The sequence below is a fragment of the Astatotilapia calliptera genome, chromosome 8, assembly GCF_964374335.1.
Source record: "Astatotilapia calliptera chromosome 8, fAstCal68.1, whole genome shotgun sequence".
In the NCBI taxonomy this organism is placed as follows: domain Eukaryota; kingdom Metazoa; phylum Chordata; class Actinopteri; order Cichliformes; family Cichlidae; genus Astatotilapia; species Astatotilapia calliptera.
This window is the reverse complement of record NC_137429.1, coordinates 10700001-10721776: the sequence shown is the minus strand read 5'-3', so window position 1 is coordinate 10721776 and position 21776 is coordinate 10700001. Positions and strand designations below refer to the sequence as shown.

General features: G+C 41.0%; 2 protein-coding genes across 3 annotated transcripts in view; one reads left to right on the top strand and one right to left on the bottom strand.

The window, feature by feature from the left end:
- The window catches only part of oat (ornithine aminotransferase), a 15781-nt gene extending 13008 nt beyond the window's left edge, over positions 1-2773 (bottom strand). The window contains exon 1 of the mRNA XM_080305435.1: positions 2589-2773. The gene's annotated coding sequence lies outside the window, so the exon portion shown is untranslated. The remainder of the gene's footprint in view (positions 1-2588) is intronic.
- Positions 57-21776, top strand: part of lhpp (phospholysine phosphohistidine inorganic pyrophosphate phosphatase) — a 22184-nt gene continuing 464 nt past the window's right edge. The window contains exons 1-7 of one of the 2 annotated variants that reach the window (XM_026178455.2): positions 57-229; positions 357-544; positions 1088-1241; positions 1346-1409; positions 1515-1607; positions 3514-3605; positions 21349-21776. The exon at positions 21349-21776 is cut by the window's right edge and continues 464 nt beyond it. In XM_026178455.2, the coding sequence (XP_026034240.2) occupies positions 57-229; positions 357-544; positions 1088-1241; positions 1346-1409; positions 1515-1607; positions 3514-3605; positions 21349-21445 (861 nt within the window). In that variant the 3' untranslated portion in view covers positions 21446-21776. Of the gene's footprint in view, positions 230-356; positions 545-1087; positions 1242-1345; positions 1410-1514; positions 1608-2079; positions 2180-3513; positions 3606-21348 lie in introns of those variants that run through there. The other variant, XM_080305436.1, reaches the window with a different exon arrangement.

Below are 21776 nucleotides of genomic sequence, written 5' to 3'. Positions count from 1 at the left end.
AATACTGTTTTGTATGTTTTCGATAAACACATTAAACTTCACACGTGCTTTGCCACATGCCGCTTTATATTACACGCATGCGTACTAATCACTTCGGCATGGCGGACAGTGGCTGGCCGGGCTGTGCTAAGAGTTTAAAAGGTGTCATTTTGGACCTGTGTGGAGTTTTATATGACAGCGGGGAGGGCGACGGAGTTGCAATTCCTGGCTCGATCGAAGCTGTGAAAAAGTGAGTGAAAATTTTACGTAGAAATTTGATTAGCTTTACGTCTTCAGTTTGAATAGCTGTCAAAGTCCGTCACTCAGACTTAATGATGTATGTGACCACCTGCTTTGCCCTCCTGACCTATTGAAAGGCTCAAGGAATCCGACCTGCAGCTGCGATTCTGCACCAATGAGACCCAGGCCACCAGAGAGAAGTTTGTAGCCAAGCTTCGAAGATTGGACTTTGACATCTCTGTATCTGAAGTCTTCCCTCCTGCGCCTGCAGCCATAGCTGTTCTCAAAGAAAGAGGTTTACGTCCTCACTTGCTGGTGCATGATGGTAAGATTCATATTTGAGCATCTAAAGTTTTCAGACCACTTTTTAGTTGATTGTGTTCTAAGAGTGCACTTGGAATAAATGCACATTAAAAGCCCTGGTATAATATATGTGAGGAGTACATAAAGGGTTTTTTCTGTTACATTCTGGTGTTAAATTATAAACTGACTCATTTAATCTCAAGTCATCTTGAGTGTTCTGCTGGACCACGTCTAACTTGGCTATTGAATGGAACTTAAATCGTCTCATAAGTAAAACAAGACTTATGTGTCTTATAATATGATTTACTTGGTAAAGTCTCCCCTTTTGCAGCATAAGACATTACTTATTCTTACAAATACCTGGCATGAATCCATATACAGTATATAAATTATATTTGATGTATGAAACTAAAATTTCACAATAATCATTATGTCCATCGTGCCCAAATTTTAAATCATAAAATATTCAGACTAATCAAAGCGGGTTGAGCTGAAAATTATCTAATAATTTAATGATTTTAGATGCAATAACCCATTTATGACTGACTTTGCTCCTTCTCTGCAGGACTTCTCCCGGAGTTTGACGGTGTTGACAAAACCAACCCAAACTGTGTGATTGTAGGAGATGCAGCTGAAAAGTTTTCCTATCAGAACTTGAACGAGGCTTTCAGGGTCCTCATAGGCCTGGAAAAGCCGGTGCTTTTCTCCCTGGGCCAGGGGTAATTAAATATTACTAGCCAACCGACATTACTCTATTGCTTATTCCAAGTAACGCATCATTATATAATGAAATGTATTTATTGATGTTAATCTTTCTTCATAGGCGATACTACAAGGAGACGGACGGTTTAAAATTAGATGTTGGTGTTTACATGAAAGCTCTGGAGGTAAAATAGGTGCACCGATATTTTGATATATTTTTTTTTTAGAGTTCAGTGGAAATAAATAAGTTATTTTTAATGTTGGCTTTTTTGTGTTTTTGTTCTTTTTAGTATGCCTGTGATTTAAAGGCAGAAGTAATTGGAAAACCTTCCCCGACATTCTTCCGGAGTGTTCTCAATGATATGGGCCTTAAACCACATGAGGTATGCAGCAATACATGGCCCTGCATGTGCACAGAGCACAAGTTAGGATGGAAAAGTTTACTGTCAGTTGTGCAATAAAGACCAGCTGCCTTTAGTTCTTGTTTTGCAGGTTTGCTTTGTTGAGCTTGTTCCTCTGTGCTCTGACGCTCCTGTTCCAGTTTTTCCAACAAATTCTGAACCAATGACACAGTGTTTTCTTTCTAGTTTTGCATCTGTAGTCTACCACAATAGATTGCACTTTAGTCACATATAGCTAACTTTACAAACTTTCAGCTTTAATTTTTTTATTTTCTTTTTTAAAAATAATAATCCTGTCATCCTGTAATTTAGTTGTTTTCTACAGTCTTTCAGGCCTCTTGGTGTTGCTGAACTATCCAGTGTTTTCATTCATTTTAAGAATGTACCAGAGTGTTGATTTAGCCACTCTTAAAGATTTCCTATCTCTCTGATGGGTCTTTTTTTGTCTTTTCAGCCAAAATATGGGCGTCAATGCTTTCAGCAACATGTTATCAATATTTAAAATGACAACTAAAAGCTGCACAATATGATTTCAACACATCGAATCAACTATATCACTATATCTGCTTTTGTTTCTTATAAGTCTGATATCATATGTTTCATTATTGAAAGTATTTGTAAGAGTAAGCATTGTGTTATGTTGTATGAGAAGAATGCAAAAGAAGACACTTTAACAAGTAATTCATATTATGACACAAGTTTTGTAATACTTGTGGAATTATAATATATAACAGATAAACATGGTCTTTTGATTTGATTGTAAAATTCCTACAGGCTTTTTTTTTTTTTTTGGTTACCTTTTCATGTAGAGGAACACATCCACCAACACAGACACAAGAATGTTAACGAAAGTTTCAATAATCTCAGTACAAGTTTCACTCTAGTAATTTTCCTTCTTTCTCAGATACATGGATGTATTCACAGCTAACTTTGCCATCCTCTCCAGAGCACTCATTTACTCACCCAGGCTCTTTTCCTTGTTTGTCGAGTCACTCACTTAAAAAGCTCCCTTACAGACCCACTGTTATTCTCTTCTTTGTTTCTTTAAGAAATGCCTTCTTAGAATCATTGAACAACGGCCTGTTTGGCCCAGTCAATTGATACTGAACTCCTCCTGTGTTCAAGGAACTCTCTGTACCAGCTCTGTCTCCGCTTTCATCAGCTTCCCCTCCTTTCTTTGTGCCTCTGCTTCATTAATAAAGTAAAGTAGTTCCATGGTTTGACCTCACTGAGCATGCAAAGCAGGTCTAGGGTGTGGATGTTTTTAAAACACATCTGCACTAGGTTCTCTTAGGAGTCTGTAGCCACCTCTTTTTGCCCTTGACACACTTGCATTGAAGGGGGGAAAAAAGCTGCTCCTGTTTAATCTCGCGAGTAGTTTAAGTAGTCGTATTTTATCTAAAATTAGTGACGCTGGTTGAATTCTTAATCCCCGTTTTTGTTTTAATTCTCCCAGTGCACTATATTTGTTCTAATATGTCTCCTTTTTGTTTTTCTTGTGTTGTAGAGAGCCCATCATGGGTTGCTCCTTTGTTTTTGTCCTCATCCCCCTTTGTGGCTTCTTTAGTGGGCAGTGGTGCAAAAGGTTGGTCAGTTGAGATGACGACTAAGCAGGTTTTGAAAGGAAACATGAGTAGAATGGAGGCCTGGATGAAACTGATCTCCGAAAGCGCTAATGAAGCTTAGTAAGGAAGCAAGGACATCAGAGAATAACTTCTGGCAGCTCGGTGCAGTAATGATCTGTAGTGTATCCAAATGTTCAAAAACATACTGTAGTGGTATTAACAAGTGATACAGTTGGTTAACCACAAAGGGTCAAGTATTGTGTCATCAGTTGCACGGATTATGGAACTGCTGTTTTCTCTTTCTTCTCCCTTCTCACGTTCAGGTGCTGATGATTGGAGACGATCTTTTAAATGATGTAGGTGGGGCCCAACATTGTGGAATGAAAGGTGTACAGGTGCGGACTGGCAAGTACAGGTCAGTGTTATCCTAAATCTACAAATATGCTATGTGAACTGTGATTTGTCTATGTTGGGTAACCGTTTTATCTAACGGTTACAGTCAGTATGTTCTGTCCTGAATAATCCATATTCTTACTGTCTGTTTTACTTATCTGTTTGGTTATATGGTTATTAAAGATAAAAATAATAGAAGTAAATATTGTCATCGGCCATGTTGCTGCTACTCTTCTTTTCATTTCATTTTATTTCATTAAATTTTTTGTTTCACAGATGGTACGTAAGCTGGTTATTAACAAATATCTACTCATTTAATCACATGGCAGCAAATCAGTGTATTTTAGGCATGAAGATATGATCAAGACGGCCTACTAAGGTTGAATTTGAGCATCAGAATGGGGAAGACAGGCAATTTAAGTCACTTTGATCGTGCTGTGGATGTTGTTGTGAGACAGGCTGGTCAGAAACTGCTGATCCAATGGGATTTTCCCACGCAACCAAGTGTGCAGTTTACAGGCCCTAAAAAGAGTAAATATCCAGTGAGCGGCAGGGTAAAAAGTACCTTGTTGAAACCAGAGGTCAGTGGAGAGACTGCTGGAGCCGATAGGAAGACCGTAACCATTAATCCAATAACCACCAATTACAACGAAGGTATACAGAGGAGCATCTCTGAACGCACAACACGTCAAACCTTGATTGACCACACTGGCTGCCTCTCTTGTAAGCTAAGAAAATGAACCTAAGGCCACAATTCACACACAAAAATCTCTGAGCAATGTTTCCAGCACCTTGTTGTATCTATGCCACAACGAATCAAGGCAGTTCTCAAAGCAACATGGGGTTCAACTAGTACTAGCAAAGTGTACCTATTAGGGTTTCTGTGAGTGCATTTGAAAAAAATGTCCTTGCAAGAAGCTGCTTAGTTTGTCCACAAGGGGGCAGCATTACACCAGATTTGGGGCGCAATGTTTCCTTTGTAATGAACAGGCTTCCTGTGAGTCAGCCACCATATTCTTAAATCCTCAGATTTGTTTATTTGATTGAGAATCTGCCAGAAAAAGCTTTATTCTCTCCACATGTAGATGCTCGTTGCCCGCAAGGTCGTAGTCACCAAAGGGTTTATAGTCCCAAATCTGGGGAGTACTGGGACGCCTTCCTTATGGTGTAATTACGGAAATTTATGGTTGATTATTTTAGAACCATGTGGTACTTACAGTTTAAAGAAAAGAGAAGAGTTTCTGGGTGTAAGAGAGGATGCTGGTATAGAACTACATTATGCCATATGTACTGTTTACTATAATTTTAGTATGTCTGCAGTTCTGGTAAGTAATATAAATGCTTTACCCTTTATATGCATATTTAAGGATATGTGAGAAAAGTGATGACGTTTTTTGTTTTTTTTTGTTTTTTTTTTATTTCTACCTTACTCTTGCAGCTTATGCAGGTTTTCCCCAAAGTAAAATAATTGCTACAAACAAAATTGTGGGCTTTTAATGTTTACCTTTGTCTTAACGTGAGTAACCCTTATGTAAAGATGGATAGCTAGCAACTGTAGCTGTCAGATGCATGCAACAGAATATGAATATGGAAATATTTAAATTGCCTGCAAACCACGCATCAATCTGACAAGTGCTCTTCTTTATTACCTGCCCTGCCAACGTAGACTGGCATGCAGGTTGCAGTCATGTGACCAGAGAACGCTGAGTAATCTGCTTGAGCATCACTCAGCATTAATCCTTAGCTAAGAGCATGGTCACTCATTATAAAAGCTGCCCTCTGTCTGGGCAGTCATTCGTTCAGAGAGAGAAAGACAGACCTGCACATCTCTGCATGTTTAGCTTAGAAGCCAAGTGGGCTGAACTTTTTCTACTGTAGAGTCTCAGTGGAGTAAGCACATGAATTCATCTGGTTTGTGTGACTTCATAGTCTACTCCCAGCAGCTCGGTTGAGCTCCAGTGTGCTGACACTCTGAACAGTGTCAATTCTACTAAACAGGGTAAAAGGGATTAAATTATATCACTGCCTAACTATGTTTTGTGGAGAAAGCATCTGGTTATAGATTAGCAGAGGAACATGTGTGAAACTAGTGTTGGGTTCCATGACATGCTGTTTATCAGCTGTGGATTTATTGCTATTAGTATTATCAAAGGGGTTTATCTGGGGAGAGCTGAGCAGAGCAATATAATGACTCAAAGGAAACCAAAACTGTTATTATGAATGATTAAGAAATCATCTGTGTTTCGAATGTATTGCTGCAATAGCAGCTCTGAACAGCACATCATGTGGGTGTGAAACAGTAATAACAGAAGAGCCTCACAGTATTTGTGTATTCTTTTGCCCACAACTAGGAACAGAGTATAAAGGCTGTTCATTTATGACACCTAAAGCGAACTGTCTTTGTTTATTAAACATGGGAAACTTAATAATAACCCAGAACTCGGAGTGCCCAGACTTGCTGACTTTACACGTTCTCTGAGAGGAAGAGGAGTAACTTTGACATTAACAGTGTTTCAGTGGGAATTTGAGTAGTGGGGGGAGACTTGAGATTTAACATTGTTTAGCTAAACGGGCCCGGTGAACCCAGGCTCGCTTTGAGCGGCTATAAACCCTCAGTCATAACTGTGAAAACACAGCTGTTTCCAAGTCAACCAGATGCTGCGCAGGCCTCCAGTTCCCATCACACTCGGAGAAATTACGGATTCAAATACCCCAGACTCGGTGACAAGACAGGAAGGGAAAAAGATACAAATCAAATCGTATCAGCTTGTGTGAAAATGCTTTTCACTTGACATACTCATAGCTCTGGACAACTTTAAGCTTTTTTTTCTTTTCTTTTTTTTTTTTTGAGTGTCTACTTTTAAAAAATCCTCTCTAAAGTTTTACATCCTTTGAAGTTGGTTCACAAGCCGGTTTTGTTTTGTTTTTGTTGGCTGCTTCAGGGATGAAGAGCCAAAATTGTGCCTCGCTCATTCTGAAGCTATATGTGTGTCTTTGACCTTTAATGTGTTAAAAGCTAAAGTCTGTAGTTTTTTAAAGTATCAAATAGAACTTAATGGATACATGTTATAGTAAACCTATACGATAAGAGGGTTTTATGTGCACTTAAGTGCTCACTTTAGTGTTAAATAAGATGTATTTTCTTATATATGTGGCTCATTTTGATTAAATTCAAAAGTGGAGCTAGCAACGTGACTTTGCTGGACTAGTTGGTGAGCTATAGGCACAACATAAGGGCATTTGTAATTGGCAGTTCTGCTAGCAGTCAAATTTCCCTTGTTCTTGTATATAACGAGTGAAAGTTAATGCACCTCAAGGGAGCCAGAGAACCCTTTGCTCTTTAATGTAGACCAGGTTTGCAAAGAGGGGCCTACCACTGAAAAGTGGGTGGAAATTACACTGAGAGTATAGAGATCGGACTGCTGATGTTAATCAGCTGCATGGGAACAATCCACAGACACTGAGCTCTGCTCCAAACCCCACTCAGGCTTTCACTTCTCAAGTTACATGCTTAATGGCAGTCAGAACATTATAGCTGTATATGAAATTTCAGTGGTTACTGAATACCATCCATATTACACTTTATCCATAACTGCTGTTTATGCTATTGAAAATCAGAAATCAGTAGTTGGTTAGGTTTCAGGTGTAATTTTAAAAACACAAATTAAATTATTGTTCTGATGAAGCTCTGCTGTGTGTAGGAAAAAGCTCTTGGACTGATGTTGGCCTGAAATGCAGATTGTAACAATAATTGATTGGACAATTATGCATAATTGTACTTAAAAAAAAAAAAACACATTTTCCCAGCGAAATGGGCCAATTATATGCAACATTTGGTATTAAAGCTAATGGATTTCATAGTCACATGGATTCAAGCTGTAAACCTGATATTGACTAATTATCACCTTTTTAACTTGTTAGGAAACACTTGCCAGCTAACATGAAGCAGCTTTAGCATTCATTTGGAGTAATGTTTATGGCCAGCTGATAATCGCAAGTCTATGCAAAAGCAACACTTCTTCAGAGAGCTGGTGTCTGGGTCCTTGGCTGCTAAGTGTTACGCTCATCACCAACTAGGCACTCAATTTGTTTGTCTGCCATTTGGTATTGGGAGGAAACATTTATCTGCCGCGGGAGTAAACAGGATTGACACAAGCAGCGAAGCTGAACTGAAACGGGGAATTTTCTTTACGCCTAGAAACCAAAACAGCGACCTGAAGTAAAGTGTCACAACTGCAGTGTTCCCTGCAGGTTTGTCCCAACCATTTTGCTTCTTTAATAATGGTTTGAATGACTATAAAGTGGCCATATCAAGCCTTTATTATCTGTATGCACTGTTACAATAGTGTTAAATTAAAGGTCTGCGTATGTAACTGAGAACAGCATAGGCTAATATCCTTGTTTATGAGGGACAGCCAATCAAAAGAAAAATAGCTTTAAGGAAGGTGAAAGGGTTTTATGGCGACAGGTGACGACCTAAGAGCTGCATAAAAAATAATAAGGATTACCTTTAATTATGAAACATGATGGAAGTGAGCATAAAGGGCCACTTTATTATAAAAGCAATATTAGCGAATGAGTGGTGGGTCAATGTGGTTTTTTTGGGGGGGTTTTTTGGTAATTATTTTGTGGAAGTACAAAAAAAAACAAATAAGCTGTGAGCTTGGCGTTTATAATTAAAAAATGTTACTGAGCAGTAAGGTTATGAGTATGATGCCCTTGTTTTCCTCTTTCAAGCGTATGTTACCTTTTTCAATAGTGATCTACAGCAGCCTGTTCCTGTGACCAATCGTGTGTTCTTTGTTTCTGTTCTCTTATCTTCAAGGAACTGCATCAGCGCAGAACTGGGAAGCTTTGAAGCTTCATAAAAGCAGGTTCACATCATGCTGTTTCTGCATGCAGCAGTGGTAAACCAGTTTAATTGCTACTGCCGTTTCCCCATGTGCTGCGTGTGCATACACCCTCAGCGCTGGCGTGTGTGCTTGTGCCGGGGAGAAAGCTATGCAGCAAAGAGTGGGATACCGGCACAGCTTTGATAGGTGTTTTGAATGGGCGCCAGAGGAAGCCCATAGTGGATTCCAGTTGGAATCTGGCAAAGAGCACACAGCAAACATTTTCACACAGCAGCAACCATCGTCAGAGTGGTTTACACTGTGAAACTCTCTCTGCGGCTAACGCTTGGCTGCTAATGGGAATGTGTGGAAACAAGCAGGCTGAGCCAGATTGAAGCTCTCAAGATGGAACTAGTCCCTGATGATACAAACTATGAAATAGTTTGCTGAAACCGCACCCTGGTTCATGCCCTTTCTGTCTGTGGCCGTCAACGAGGGACACAACAGGAAAGAAGCATAGCGGGGTTGGGGGGTGGGTTGGGTTAGTGGCCATGTGCTTACCATACATGGATTACTGTCCCTACAGTAATTTTATGGCTTGCACCAAGCCAATGCTCTACTGTATTTACTAAAACAAACATGCTGACATATCTCCAAAAGTTGATTCTGTTCATCTGGACGTAGCGTTTTGTGGGAGAAATGTTTTGTCACTCATCCAAGTGACTTCTTCAGTCTCAGCTGACTGCAGGTTTCCCCAGCTTATAAACAGTACATTTGCATAACGACTGAAACCAGCCCACTGAAGGGACAATGGGCTGGGAGGTCAGTTCCTTAATCATAATTATGCAAATTCTCATGACCATTGATCAACAACCACTGACCAAAACCCACTGATCAATGGCCACTAATCAATGGCCATGAGTACCATTCACAGAGAGTTGGGGAATGGCTGCAATCACAGCATTGTAAGATGGCAAAAGATGACCCCTCGGCCCCCTCCTCGATTCACAGATGGTCTTTCCCTTTTCACGTAAATGGCCTCCTTGACTCCGCCCCCAAACCAGCGTTCCTCCCTGTCCAGGATGTGTACATCCTCATCATTGAAAGAGTGTCCACTGGCCTGTAGGTGTAAATAGACTGCAGAGTTCTGGCCTGATGAGGTAGCTCTTCTGTGTTGTGCCATCCGCTTCGCCAGAGGTTGTTTGGTTTCCCCGATGTATAAATCCTGGCAATCCTCCTGCACTTAACAGCGTACACTATGTTACTCTGTTTGTGTCGGAGGACCCGATCCTTGGAGTGGACCAATTTTTGGTGCAGCGTGTTTTGGGGTTTAAAAGCCACAGAGACCTGGTGTTTTGAAAAAATGCATCTCAACTGCTCCGATACTCCTGACACATATGGGATCACTATAGGTTTTCGCTTGGGCAGCGGTTGTCCTTCTCTCCTGGATCGGCTGGAGCTTTCTTTAGGTGCCTTTCCCACTTTGACAAAAGTCCAGCTGGGATAACCACATTTACTCAGGGCCTTCTTGATGTGCTGTTCTTCTGTCTCCCTGGCCGCTGTGTCAGTGGGGATGGTGTTCGCGCTGTGTTGTAGCGTCCTGATGACACCCAGTTTGTGTACACGTCAGCTTTTAGATATCCCCCATTACTGATGGCAATCTCACAGTCTAAGAAGGCTAACCTGCCACTTTTCATATCCTCCCTGGTGAATTTGATGTGTCGGTCCACTGAGTTAATGTGATCCGTGAAATGTAGTACATCCCGAGATTTGATTTTCACCCAGGTGTCATCCACATATCCGGCTTGGTGGTGTTCCAGGGTAGGAAAGCAAAGCCCTCTTTTCCACTTCTTCCGTGTACAAATTGGCCACAATGGGTGAAACTGGGGAGCCCATGGCACACCCATGTTTCTGCCTGTAGAACTGATCCTTGTATGTGAAGTAGGTGGAATGAAGACACAGTTCCAAAAGCAAACACACTTGGTCGATGCTGAGAGTGGTCCTGTTGCTGAGGTTGGTGTCATCCTGTAATCTCTTACGGACTACCTCCAACGCTTCCGTGACTGGGATGCAAGTGAAGAGAGATGTAACGTCGTACGAGACCATGGTTTCATCTGCCTCCATAATGACAGCTCTCACCTTCTCAACAAAATCTAGGGTGTTCTGGATGTGGTGTTCAGAGCTGCCCACCAGTGGGTTGAGGATCGAAGCCAGAAACTTGGAGGTGTTATAGGTGACAGAGTTGATCATGCAGACAATCGGTCTTAAAGGTGCACCGTTTATGTATTTTCGGTAAACAATACAGACTTGGTGTAGACTCCCCTGGGTACAGCCTGTGGTATGAGGTCCGGTCAATAGCCTTGTCTTGTTCTAACTGCTTCAGACAGTCTATCACCCTCTTCCTGTAGCCACTTCCTGGGTCTCGTTTCAGGGGCTCATAAGTATTTTCATCACTGAGTAGTGACAAAATCTTCTCATGATAGAAAGTACTATCATGAGAAGACTGACCTCCCAGCCCATTGTCCCTTCAGTGGGCTGGTTTCAGTCATTATGCAAATGTACTTTTTATAAGATTTGGGGAAACCTGCAGTCAGCTGAGACCGAAGAAGTCACTTGGATGAGTGACGAAACGTTTCTCTCACAAAACGCTACGTCCAGATGAACAGAATCAACTTTTGGAGATTTACTTTCCTGGATGATTGAGAATGCATCAAGATGCTGACTTATGCATGTTTGCAAAAGAACATGCTAAAGAAAGAACGGTTCATTAGTTCAATGCTGCATTCATGGCCCTTGTTGGCACAGTGTAAAGAACAGGAAAACCCCATGTTGTTCCAGCGTTTGAGATTCCACCGATCATTCCAGAAATATCTCCACTCCTGCCTTTGTGGGCACACCAAGTACAATCATGTCCATAAATATTTAGACAGAAGCACAGCTTTTCTACAGTTTTTGCAAGCGTAGTAGAAAGAGTCAAAGACAATGAATTAAAATGGTTCACAAAACATTTAGAATTACATTTTTCCTCGTTTTTTGTGGCTTTTTAATAAAAAAAATAATAGAGACAACAGAGTAGCCTCTTTTAGTTAGCTGTTGCTTTGCGTCTATATAGAAGAAGGGTGTGGCGGGTGTTGCCTTTTGAACATATAGAGTATACGAGGGTGTAAAAGCGTACTCCTGTCTATCAGCAAGCGCGACGAAAGCTGTATGTTCCCCCGCCCACAACACATTCGCCACCAACATGTTTGAAAGGCATCTAAAGGTGAAAAAGGGTGCCATGAACTTTACTCTTGATGAGAACACTCTTGACTCTCTGTGAAGTCTTGGTCTCCCAGGTCATGTGTCATTTACTAGGTTTACCTTTGATATCGCTCTGCTGATTTTTAAAATGTATTTATTTTTGGCTTTATGAGCCTCAATAATAGCCTTTTCATGTGTTCAGTCACCTAAGAACACTCTGTGGGAACTCTGAGCTGTGTGCTAGCTCCTTTCCGCATGAACTAGTGTTCACATACCTCACCTAGGAAACAATTTGAAAGAAAACCTGCTTGTGTTGTACCCACAGGCACTATGTATGGTATTATATGTCTTACAAGCAGTTCTTTCAATATTGTTGTAAAATGCACTCAAATTAAAGCAATAATTTTGCACTTGTATTTAGTCTTTATTTTAGTTTAGTCCAAAGGTGTTTTCGGTTATTCTTATGTAGCAACTTTCTCCAACTGGGATGTTCTGTAACTGTCAGATTCTTTGACTTTAAGGCTACTAGACGGATATTACAGTTGACGCATAGGTAAACTGAGATTCATGAGAACTGAGTGAAACATGATAGTGTAGTAATGAGATAACTAGAAGAAAAGCTAACAGTTTTTGAAAATGCTCTTTGACAGACAAGAATATGTCAAAAAAAACGATAAATGCTTGGCATATGGCATATTTCACGAACATGGATGTTGTCAATGAAGCTTCTATGAGCTTGCAACATTGCAACATTGTGCAATGAGTAATATCCCTGAGGACATGCAGTTCTCATCCAATGCGTTAGTATGCAAATATTCCAAGCTATGATTTTAACTGCTAGTATGATCAGAACCAACAAGTCTGAGAGTAGAAAAAGAATTTGGCTTAATCCAAAAGTGATGGTACAATTAATCTGTGAGTAAGCACCAAAGGATTTTAACAGCTTAACAGACTACAATACACTGTACAGTTGTCCACCAGCAGACCAGTCCAGAGAAACCTTCCCAGCCCAGACTGAACTGGCTCTCTCTGAGTGGCACATAACCTGTGATTAGTGTGGATATCCTGAGCAGATTTCCACTGAAACCTGTAATGAAGTCTTGAAAATAAAGCCATTGTGAGTGCAGTGAATGAAAGGAAAGACAGCTCATTAAGAAAGCAAATGGCCAATCAGCCTCAGCAAACACAAGAGAAGGCTTTTCAAGTAGAAAAATGTTTGCTGTCAGCTTAATATAATAAAGTGGACAGAATTAGTATAATAACCCCAATATTACTAGCATATTTAGGGCAGGTTAATTGTATTCCTGCTTCCTAAGAGACCACATGCTGTAACTTGGCACTATTCCTCATAAATCATTTGCCTGTATTTGAATGGCTGTCTAATAAAAATGAAGTGATCCAAATTTAAGTTGGACCTCCTCCATATGGTGATCAGATCTGGCAGTTTGACTGAAAATATTTGCTTTTAAATCTATATTGGCATGATGTTGAAATTGATTATTGCTGGACTGTTGGTGCCAGTTAGCTTTTATTTTGTGGTCATTTCTGGGATGGCTCCCAGATACATTATGTATTTCAGCTTAGCTTAGCTTTCAGTCCTCCTCACGACATATAGATCAGCACATATGATAATGGTCATGGTTTCATGTATGACTGCAAGGCCTTCCTTTAACCTAGACAGTTATGAAATGTAGATTACCTAAGATAATGCCTTTAATTCTCTCCTTCAAGCACACTAAACTGAATTGAATGTGTAGTCTTGCCTGAGCAGGTTACGCTTGAGTCACATTTTCGCTTTGCATTGTCTTGATCTGTGCAGCATTTTGCTTTGTAGAAAAGAGTGCAGGCACTTCATAGTGTCTCGTGTAACAGCGCAGTCCCACACCCTGTCCTCTTAACCACTCTTAACACATTAGTTTTGTCTGTGTGGGAAGGAAGTGAAGTTATCGAAGTGCACTCCTCTCCGCTGAGGCTGTGGGCTGTGAATTTGTCAGCTACAGTGTTTCTAAATGTGTCATTTAGGTCTGTTTATCTGTGCACCACAAGAACACTGACTCTTTACACCAGCAAAGGGATGCGTGACATGTGCACAACGTGGCCTTTGAGCTAAAGCTAAATCCACAGGGGCCCTCTTTTGTGTCCAAGTCCACCCAGATGTTCAGAGGAACTAAAGCTAGCACGTTCTAACCTGTTAGCTTTATATAGAAATGTGTAAACCTGACTGTACAGAATGGGTTGTATATAAATCTGTGTTCATTTCTTATTAGACTGACTGAATAAGGCATAATTCTAAAGTAATTTTGACATTATGCATCATCAGAAGCATACAGATAAGCACAGTGATGTCTGACAAGCCATTAACAACTCTCAGCATCTCCTTTGTCAGTCAGCAGCAGGGCCTTGGCAGGATGCATGGTAAACTGGGATAAATGTGTGTTGCATAAGGTTCCTATTTCCACTGTTGGATTTCCCTTCTATTTAACAGATAACACATGAAAGCTGTGTTTTTTAGTTGGATTTCTTTTGCTGCATGTTTCTAGAAATGGGTGTTCATTTCCACTGGAAAAAAAGAGACTCGCTTGTTAGTTCTTGCTCGTGCTAACAGCTACTTGAGCCCCATCATGCAATGGGCCACTTCCTAATTTTCCATCTTTATGCCCAGTGTATTCCAAATGCGGAGCGGATGGGCCTAAATTGTAACTGCTTTATTTATCATTCTAGTTTTTCACTACTGTGGTCAGTCCTTTTAAATTTTCCAATTGTAGCGTGCAACCAAAATCAGCCAATCATGATGCCAACTGAAACTGTTATTGTAAATTATTTGTACAAAATTGTGGATCTGAATTGATGCAAGCATACTTGCTCCAAAAAATAAATGCTAATTTAGCATGGTGTTTCCAGACAATCCATACTTGGTAAGATACAGATTTGTGTAGCTATACTTTGGCTATCGCAAAATCTTTTTTTGTATTTGTTTCTTTGTCTACCAACTACACGTACACAATCTGGAGTTGAGCAACCAAACTTGGCACAGAACTACATCTTAAGTCTGTCAAGGTTCTTATCTATATCACATATTTTGATTCCATCTTATTGCTTAGCAACCACCTAGCACGTACTTTTAGCAATTATGCATCTAAATGCATAAAACAAGTCTTAAAACCACCATAAAAGTTTTATTTCATGGCAGCAGCATCAAATTAAAAGATATTGTAGAACCTTCAGCACCACCTGAGCGTATGCATATGTTTGAACCTGTGTAGATTAGAGAAAATCCAAAATAAATTCAAACTTTCTTTCAAAGTCAAAGATGTCCCATTGTAGACTGGGTGACAATTTCACTATGGAAGAAGAAGAGTTCACATTAATAATCTAAAAACCCCAAATTACTATGATGTTTATGACCATGATGGGTATATAAAAACTATACATACCCTTTTCCAGTCTGATTTGTCATTCAAAATGTTTTTACTACAAGCATCATTATCCCAATTACACACCCATTCATAAAGCACTTAAAATTTTATTCTGACATTCACACAATCTCACTCCAATGAAAGCGTTGGGAGGCTCAAGGTTCAGTGTCTTGTCCAAGGACATTTCTACATACAAGCTGGAGGAGCCCTACATTCACCTACAATCTGTCAGAAAAGCATCATGCCAATTTTTTTTTTTAAAAACATCAAAAACTTTAAATGTATGTGTAAAAAGCTGTTAGGTGGTTTCCAGGTTGCTGAAACCCCCCCCTTTTTAAACCCAACAGTCTTACTGTTTGTTATACAGTTAAATATAGAGTTTAAATCATTTACATGGGGTCCTGAGTTTGCTGTCCTGTCTTATGTGACAGATAAGAGAGCCCTATGATCAATTACCTAGTCATAAATCCAAGAAGTAACAAAGCTGAACTGAACAGTTGAAAGGCAAAGTGAGACTCGTCTTCAACAAAATCTCAAAAGCTTGTTTCATTTTTGTTTTTAGTATCGTAGTAATGTGTAATCCGAACACCTGATAGTGTGCCATATATTGAATTGAGGTCATAGATTGAAGTGGCAGTAGCCACAAAGAGGTTATAGAAGCCTCCCCACCCATGGGTGTTAGCTTCCCCCTGCCTGCAGGCTCTTTTAAAGCCTGCTGTGCGTTATAAGTCAATGAGATATTAATAATTAACCTGAGCTTTTTTTTGCAGTGAGACCAGACTCCCACGGTAAGACAAAGGAACCAAGCAGGCCTCAGTCACTGAGCTCCTTCAACAGTACTTTTCCACCCGTGAGAAAGAGAAGAGGAAATGAGTGAGAGTGGGAGAGTAGAGCGAGTTGTAGCCCACAGATGGCAGGCTGAAACATGGCACTGCCTCTTAAATACATGAACACAGACCCGTAGCCGTTTCAATGGGGAACCAATCCCTCTTGCAATTACCAATTGACAAGCTGCTTGGCTAGAGGGATTTGGGCCTTTGCCTGGATTCTGCTGTAACCATTTTTTTTGTTAGGATTTGTTTTAGCAAGTGGGTATGCATGGTTGTACTTGCATTTTCTTTATCTGATGCAGGTGACTCAGCAGCACCTCAGAGCTAGCATAACACCCATGCGCCCTGAGATATACGCACAAAAAGACAATTCAGCAAGTCATCAGCAGTGCTGCTAATAATAACAGCACACAGATGAAAACAGTGTGGTTAGATCTGGGTCACGTAAGGCTTTGCATATTTAGCACAACACTGACAAGGACAGCTGTTAAATGTTGAAGAAGGTAATGGCTTCTTAAAAGCTAAAATTTAGATATATATTTTTTTTCCCTTTGCTCCCACCGGATCACCTAAGATGACTCCACAAATTAGCACCTAAACCATAGCAGCAAAACCTTTTGTAATTCATTAAATAGATTTCAAAGCGATGAGGGTCACACCAAATATAAAGAGTCAGTCTAATCTATAATGTCTAAAAGTTTATGTCCTAAGTAGTCGTTGAGGACATAAAAAAATTTATGGTTTGCATCCTGTTCACGTAGCATTGGATGTTTTTGTTATTGTGAAAGGCAGAAAGTTTCCAGTAGGTGGTTTTCAGCAGGTCAGGATTCTCTCTCACACACGCTCACAGTCATCGCTCGTACTCACAGGAGGTTTTCGTACAGCCACAGGATGGAAAAAAATAATCAAGTAGCTCTTTGCGCCGCAACCAGGGAATCCCCTTTTGTGTCCAGCTCGATTGGAAAGAACCGTTAATCTGCGTAAAGTGTGAAAACCATGCCGCAGCTGTTTGCTGATCATGATTCAACATTATGTAGCCTTTTGTAAAGTGAAGTGATAACGGTCGCTGCACTGCCACAAACTCGGCAGAGGATGTGAAGGCTTCAAGTTAGCATCTGTCACTTCTGTTGCCATAACATGCACGTAACATGGTGGTTTCCTCTGTTCAGTTGGGCTGTTTTTCCTAAGAAGGTGCAGCTGTATTATTTCAAGGATGTTATCTGTGCTTTTGTACCTATCAGGTAAAAGAGAACAGAAAGATAGGAAAAGTGAAGCTCGGAGCGGATTGTAATAAAACCAGGCTGTAGCATCGCTGGTGTCGACGATCCCCGCTACATCTTCACTCGGTCTTGTGGCATTTTATTTACAACAGAGTCAGTCAAACGGATCACATTTTCACCCTCCAGGCCGACGCTGCTAAAGCGGCACCGTGCAGCAGGAAACGCGAGCAGCTGCACACCTTTTCTCCCTGTCCCCAGGGTGAAGGTAGAGAGCTTTGTCATGTGCCTGCATCTTATGTCACCCACACGGCTTGGCTCAACATAAAGGCTATGAATGTCATCAAGACGTGATCTCCCTCAGGTTATATTTAATATCATCGTCTTTATAGTGGAAAAAAGGCTGCGTTTCAGCTCCTGCTGCCTTCACTAGTCTGGCATGAAAACAACACACTGGCCTGGGTTGACTGTTTTTCCACCTTTCACTTGCAGAGTGACTCTTTACTTTCAGTGTTATCTTCCCTGTGTTGCTAGGTGGCAACTCACTTTACACAAAGCCTACAATGATACCCTGTAGCTCCTATTTATTAGAGGAGCAGTGTGATAACTATGTCATTTCATTGAGTAAGTTGCTATGTGATGTCTCTATTGGTAAGCTTTTATTGGTTATTCCTGTTTCTTGTTGTGGGTTTGTTTTTAAATGCTTTTATGACTTTCAGTACACTTTCTTGGTAACTTCAGCCCTCTTTAGAGTTGTGACTTTTTGTGACAGATTTCCAACTGGGAAAATTCTCATGATGACTCGGAAAGCCAAGTCATAAAGTATGTAACGTGGCTGAAATATTGAAATATTTGGCTGAATTTGTCACACCCATGTTCCTACTTAAGAGTGCGCAAACACACTGATCAGAAGAACCTCCCAAAGTTAAACGGTACTACTTTTAAAGCCTACACTGAGTAGCCAGCCTCTTTCATTGCTAACAAATGCTAATTTCTGTCTAATAGGAGCCATATTTCATGTAGGCAGTTTGGATTTTATACTAGCTTATGCTTCTTTGACTACACCATTAATAGCAGCCATTAAAAGTTAGATCAAAGCTTCAACGTTGCCTTTTGTCCTACAGTCAAATCACAGGAAACCCAGATATTTCTAGCTTGAGTTGCTCAGTATGTAACCGCCTTCACACCAAAATATCACCGAGAGTTGCACGCTGCTAACCTGATTTTTTTTTTTTTGTTTGTTTGTTTTTTCGTCAGTATTGTGTCAAGCAAAATGCCTGCTCAGCAGAGGTGCAGAGGTTAAGAGACAAGTATAAATCCAAATCGGGTATATGTGACGGTTTTGCTTCCCTGTGTGCACGAGGCGAGTTAAGCATTAACCAGCGAGAGCGTTTTCATGCTCTCTCACCCTGCGGTCAGTTACCTCAGGAGTCAGCTGAATGCATCTAAACGAAACGAAACAAAGGTGAAGCCGCCCTCTTCTCTTCAGGTTAAACAAGAGTCCTTTTCTTTATTTCTATATCTTACCTCGTCCCTGTGTGTCTCTGACTCACAGCAGACTTTCACAAACAAATGCACTCACTACATGAGTCATTCTTATCTACTTTCTTTTCACGGAGGAACAACCAGTGGCTGCAAATAAAGTGTTTTTAATAGTGTCAAGTTTTATACTGTATATGTCATATCACACTCGAATCACTCACAACTGATTTGTTATTTTGGAAGCAAGTCCTGTGACAACCTGCAAGAATCACATGGGGCATTCATAGCTTTAAAGGATCGACAGCATTAGAGAACCCAACTTTAAAGCTCCACTTTTCCTTTTTGATCAGCATTTAATCTTCCTAGAGCCCAATGTGAGGTCTTTAGCTGTCTAAAACCAAAGATATTCAAATTTTCAACTGTCAAAAAAAAATTTGGAGCCTACAAGTGTTTGACATCTTGATTGATGATTTGCTTGAGTGTTAATCAGCTGTCAAAATCGTTTTTGTCAAATCAGCTGCTGTGCTTGTTCACCACTAGCCAACCTGCTCCTTTTGGATTTTTTAATCTTTTTTTTTTTCTTGCACTACTTGCAGCACAAATCGTGTGATCATTTACTAACCATCTGATGAGGCAGTTTGCTCTTTCAGCGTAGGGGCAGCTGTGTTGTACTAAAGCCTTGGCTGCTCCCCACCTCCTGCCTCATAGCTGACCTCATCCCTATGTGATGGCTCTGCAATGTCAGTCAGGCTCAGGGACCAAACCTATCTATTCACGTGTATTGATATTGCATTGACCTGAAGGACAGCAAGCCGCAGATTACCTCACCGGTAACACTAGCTGTATTGTGCTGAATTTTGCATGGTCACATTGACCTGGTTACTTCTTCATTATTCATGGGAATGGGAGGAAGGCAGCAAAATGAATACACACGCATGCATCTATCTAAAAGATGGAGTCGGGGAGAGATTTAAAAAAGCATCGGGTTGAAAACACAGTGAGGTTGATACTTTTGGCTTCACTTCTTGAAACATAAGAGCCATGTAACCTATGTTGCTTGTGCGTTCATGCCTGTGCGTGCATGCGTGTGTGAACTCAATCAGTCCTCGGGCAGAAAAGGGTGCGGGAGTAATCCAGCACAGGAGACATAAAACCCCAACCATTAGTGGACCAGCTCACATAACCCAAGCACTGGCAGCTGACAGACATGCGTAAACACATGGCACTGCTTTGCCATATTCAGCGTGGCTTCGGCATTCAGCACCTCTTCCCCCATTTCCACCACCACAGGCCTCTTCTTTCTGTCACTACACTTGGGCAGCTCACAAATATTTGCCATGGGGCTCTGTAAGCTCTCAGAAGTCAGGATTAATGGTGGTGTGTGCCTCACACCCAGGGCCTGACAAAGAGTCCCCATCTGGAGTTCCAAGCCGTGACTGAGGAACACAGGCAGCACACAGAGCCCGGTCAAGGCGGCCGGTGGGGGGGGGTCTATAGGCACCACTCCATAAATGAGCAGGACTCCAGGGCAGTTCTGATGAATGAAGGGGCGTCTCTGTCTTTTGATGGAATTGGGTGGAAAGGAGGTCCTCCGTGTGAGCTTGGGCCTAGTGCCACACCAAATGGATTACATTTCCACTACCAGCTGATTAAACAACCAAATCTGCATCCATCACTGGGCCTTGATCCAAACAATGGCAGCAGCCAGTGTTGAAGCTACAGCCTTGCCCGTCTTGATCAAGTCCACAGCTTTCCCACAATTTAGGAAATCGTGTGGAAACAGGATTATGGGTAGGGTAATTTTGGACATTGGCCCGTGACCTTTTGATGTAGGGTACTTTATATGGGAAAAAATGTAAACATCATTTCTGTGTGCATGCTGTAAATACAATAACCCTTTCTGTGCAGTCCATCCAATTACAAATGTAGAACAAGACTGTGCTCAAGTCTGAGGTAAACCATTTTCAGCACCTTAGCATTAGTTCATTTGCTAATTTGTCTTAAATGCAGAGTTAAGCTGATGAGAATGTCAGGGGAATACTGCAAGTGTCTCTTGCACTGGTGTCTCTAAATGTCTTAACAAAAATTTGAGGTCAATGTAGTCAAGGGGCCACAGAGCCACGAGATTAGCACAGCTGAACAGCAAGTTTGGAGAAATCGGTCTGTTACCATGTGTGGAAGTAATGTGTTTTGTTACAGCCTCACAGATTAACAGTATATTACGATTTGATCCTAACCTTGATACAAAACAGCACTATAATTGTGGTGTAGTAGCCTGCACATATGATAGAAAGGTGTGGTTATGGAGCCACTGTTACCCTGAAATACCTTCAAATCAACTAATATGTTGGGCAAAGGATGACGACTGTGGATGTACTCTGGATGTAGTCAAAGACATTCAGAGTGTAGGTATGCTTTGGAAAGGGTGCGATTGAGGCAGATGATACACTGTAAGGGGAGCAGCCAAAAGAACTAAAAATACAATGCTGTTAAACAAGCTCTTAACAGAACCAGAGTTACCACACAGGATGACAGTTTTGATAACAAACTTTCTTTTTTGTTTCAGTTGTGTTTTGTTGTGGTTTTTTTTGTTTTGTTTTTATCCCCCCACATAATGCATTCAGCATTGTTAATCCACTCGACTGCGTCAAACTGCTAGTCCTTGTTTACCATCCCTTTTGTGCCCAAGATTTCCTTTGTCCTGCGATACAGGTCCTCAAACCTGTGCATTTGCTTCTCCTCCCTCAGGCCCATTGATGAGAGGCACCCGGCGGTGACGGCTGACGGCACTGTAGACAACCTGGCCCAGGCGGTGGACATGATCCTCAGTCAGAGGGGGCACTGAACACCAGGCAGTGGACACTGAACTCTAGCTGATCAGCAGTACCATTAAAAAGTAGCTTCTGAAAGTTTTCTTTGTTATGAAAGTTAAATTAATTAGCCCATGGCCTCTATAAACTCTTAACAGCCAACTGTATTGTCACACATGGGAAAGACTCCCATCTGTTGCTCTGCGAAGTGTGACACAAACTGGAATGAAGTTTGCAGAACAATTATCCCATCTGCAAGAGATAGTGTTGAGCATGCTTGAGCTGTACTGTGTATTTGTCAGTACATGATTGGCATAGATAAGATACCTCAAGATGACACGAGTGTGCCGTAACCAGCTGCTGACT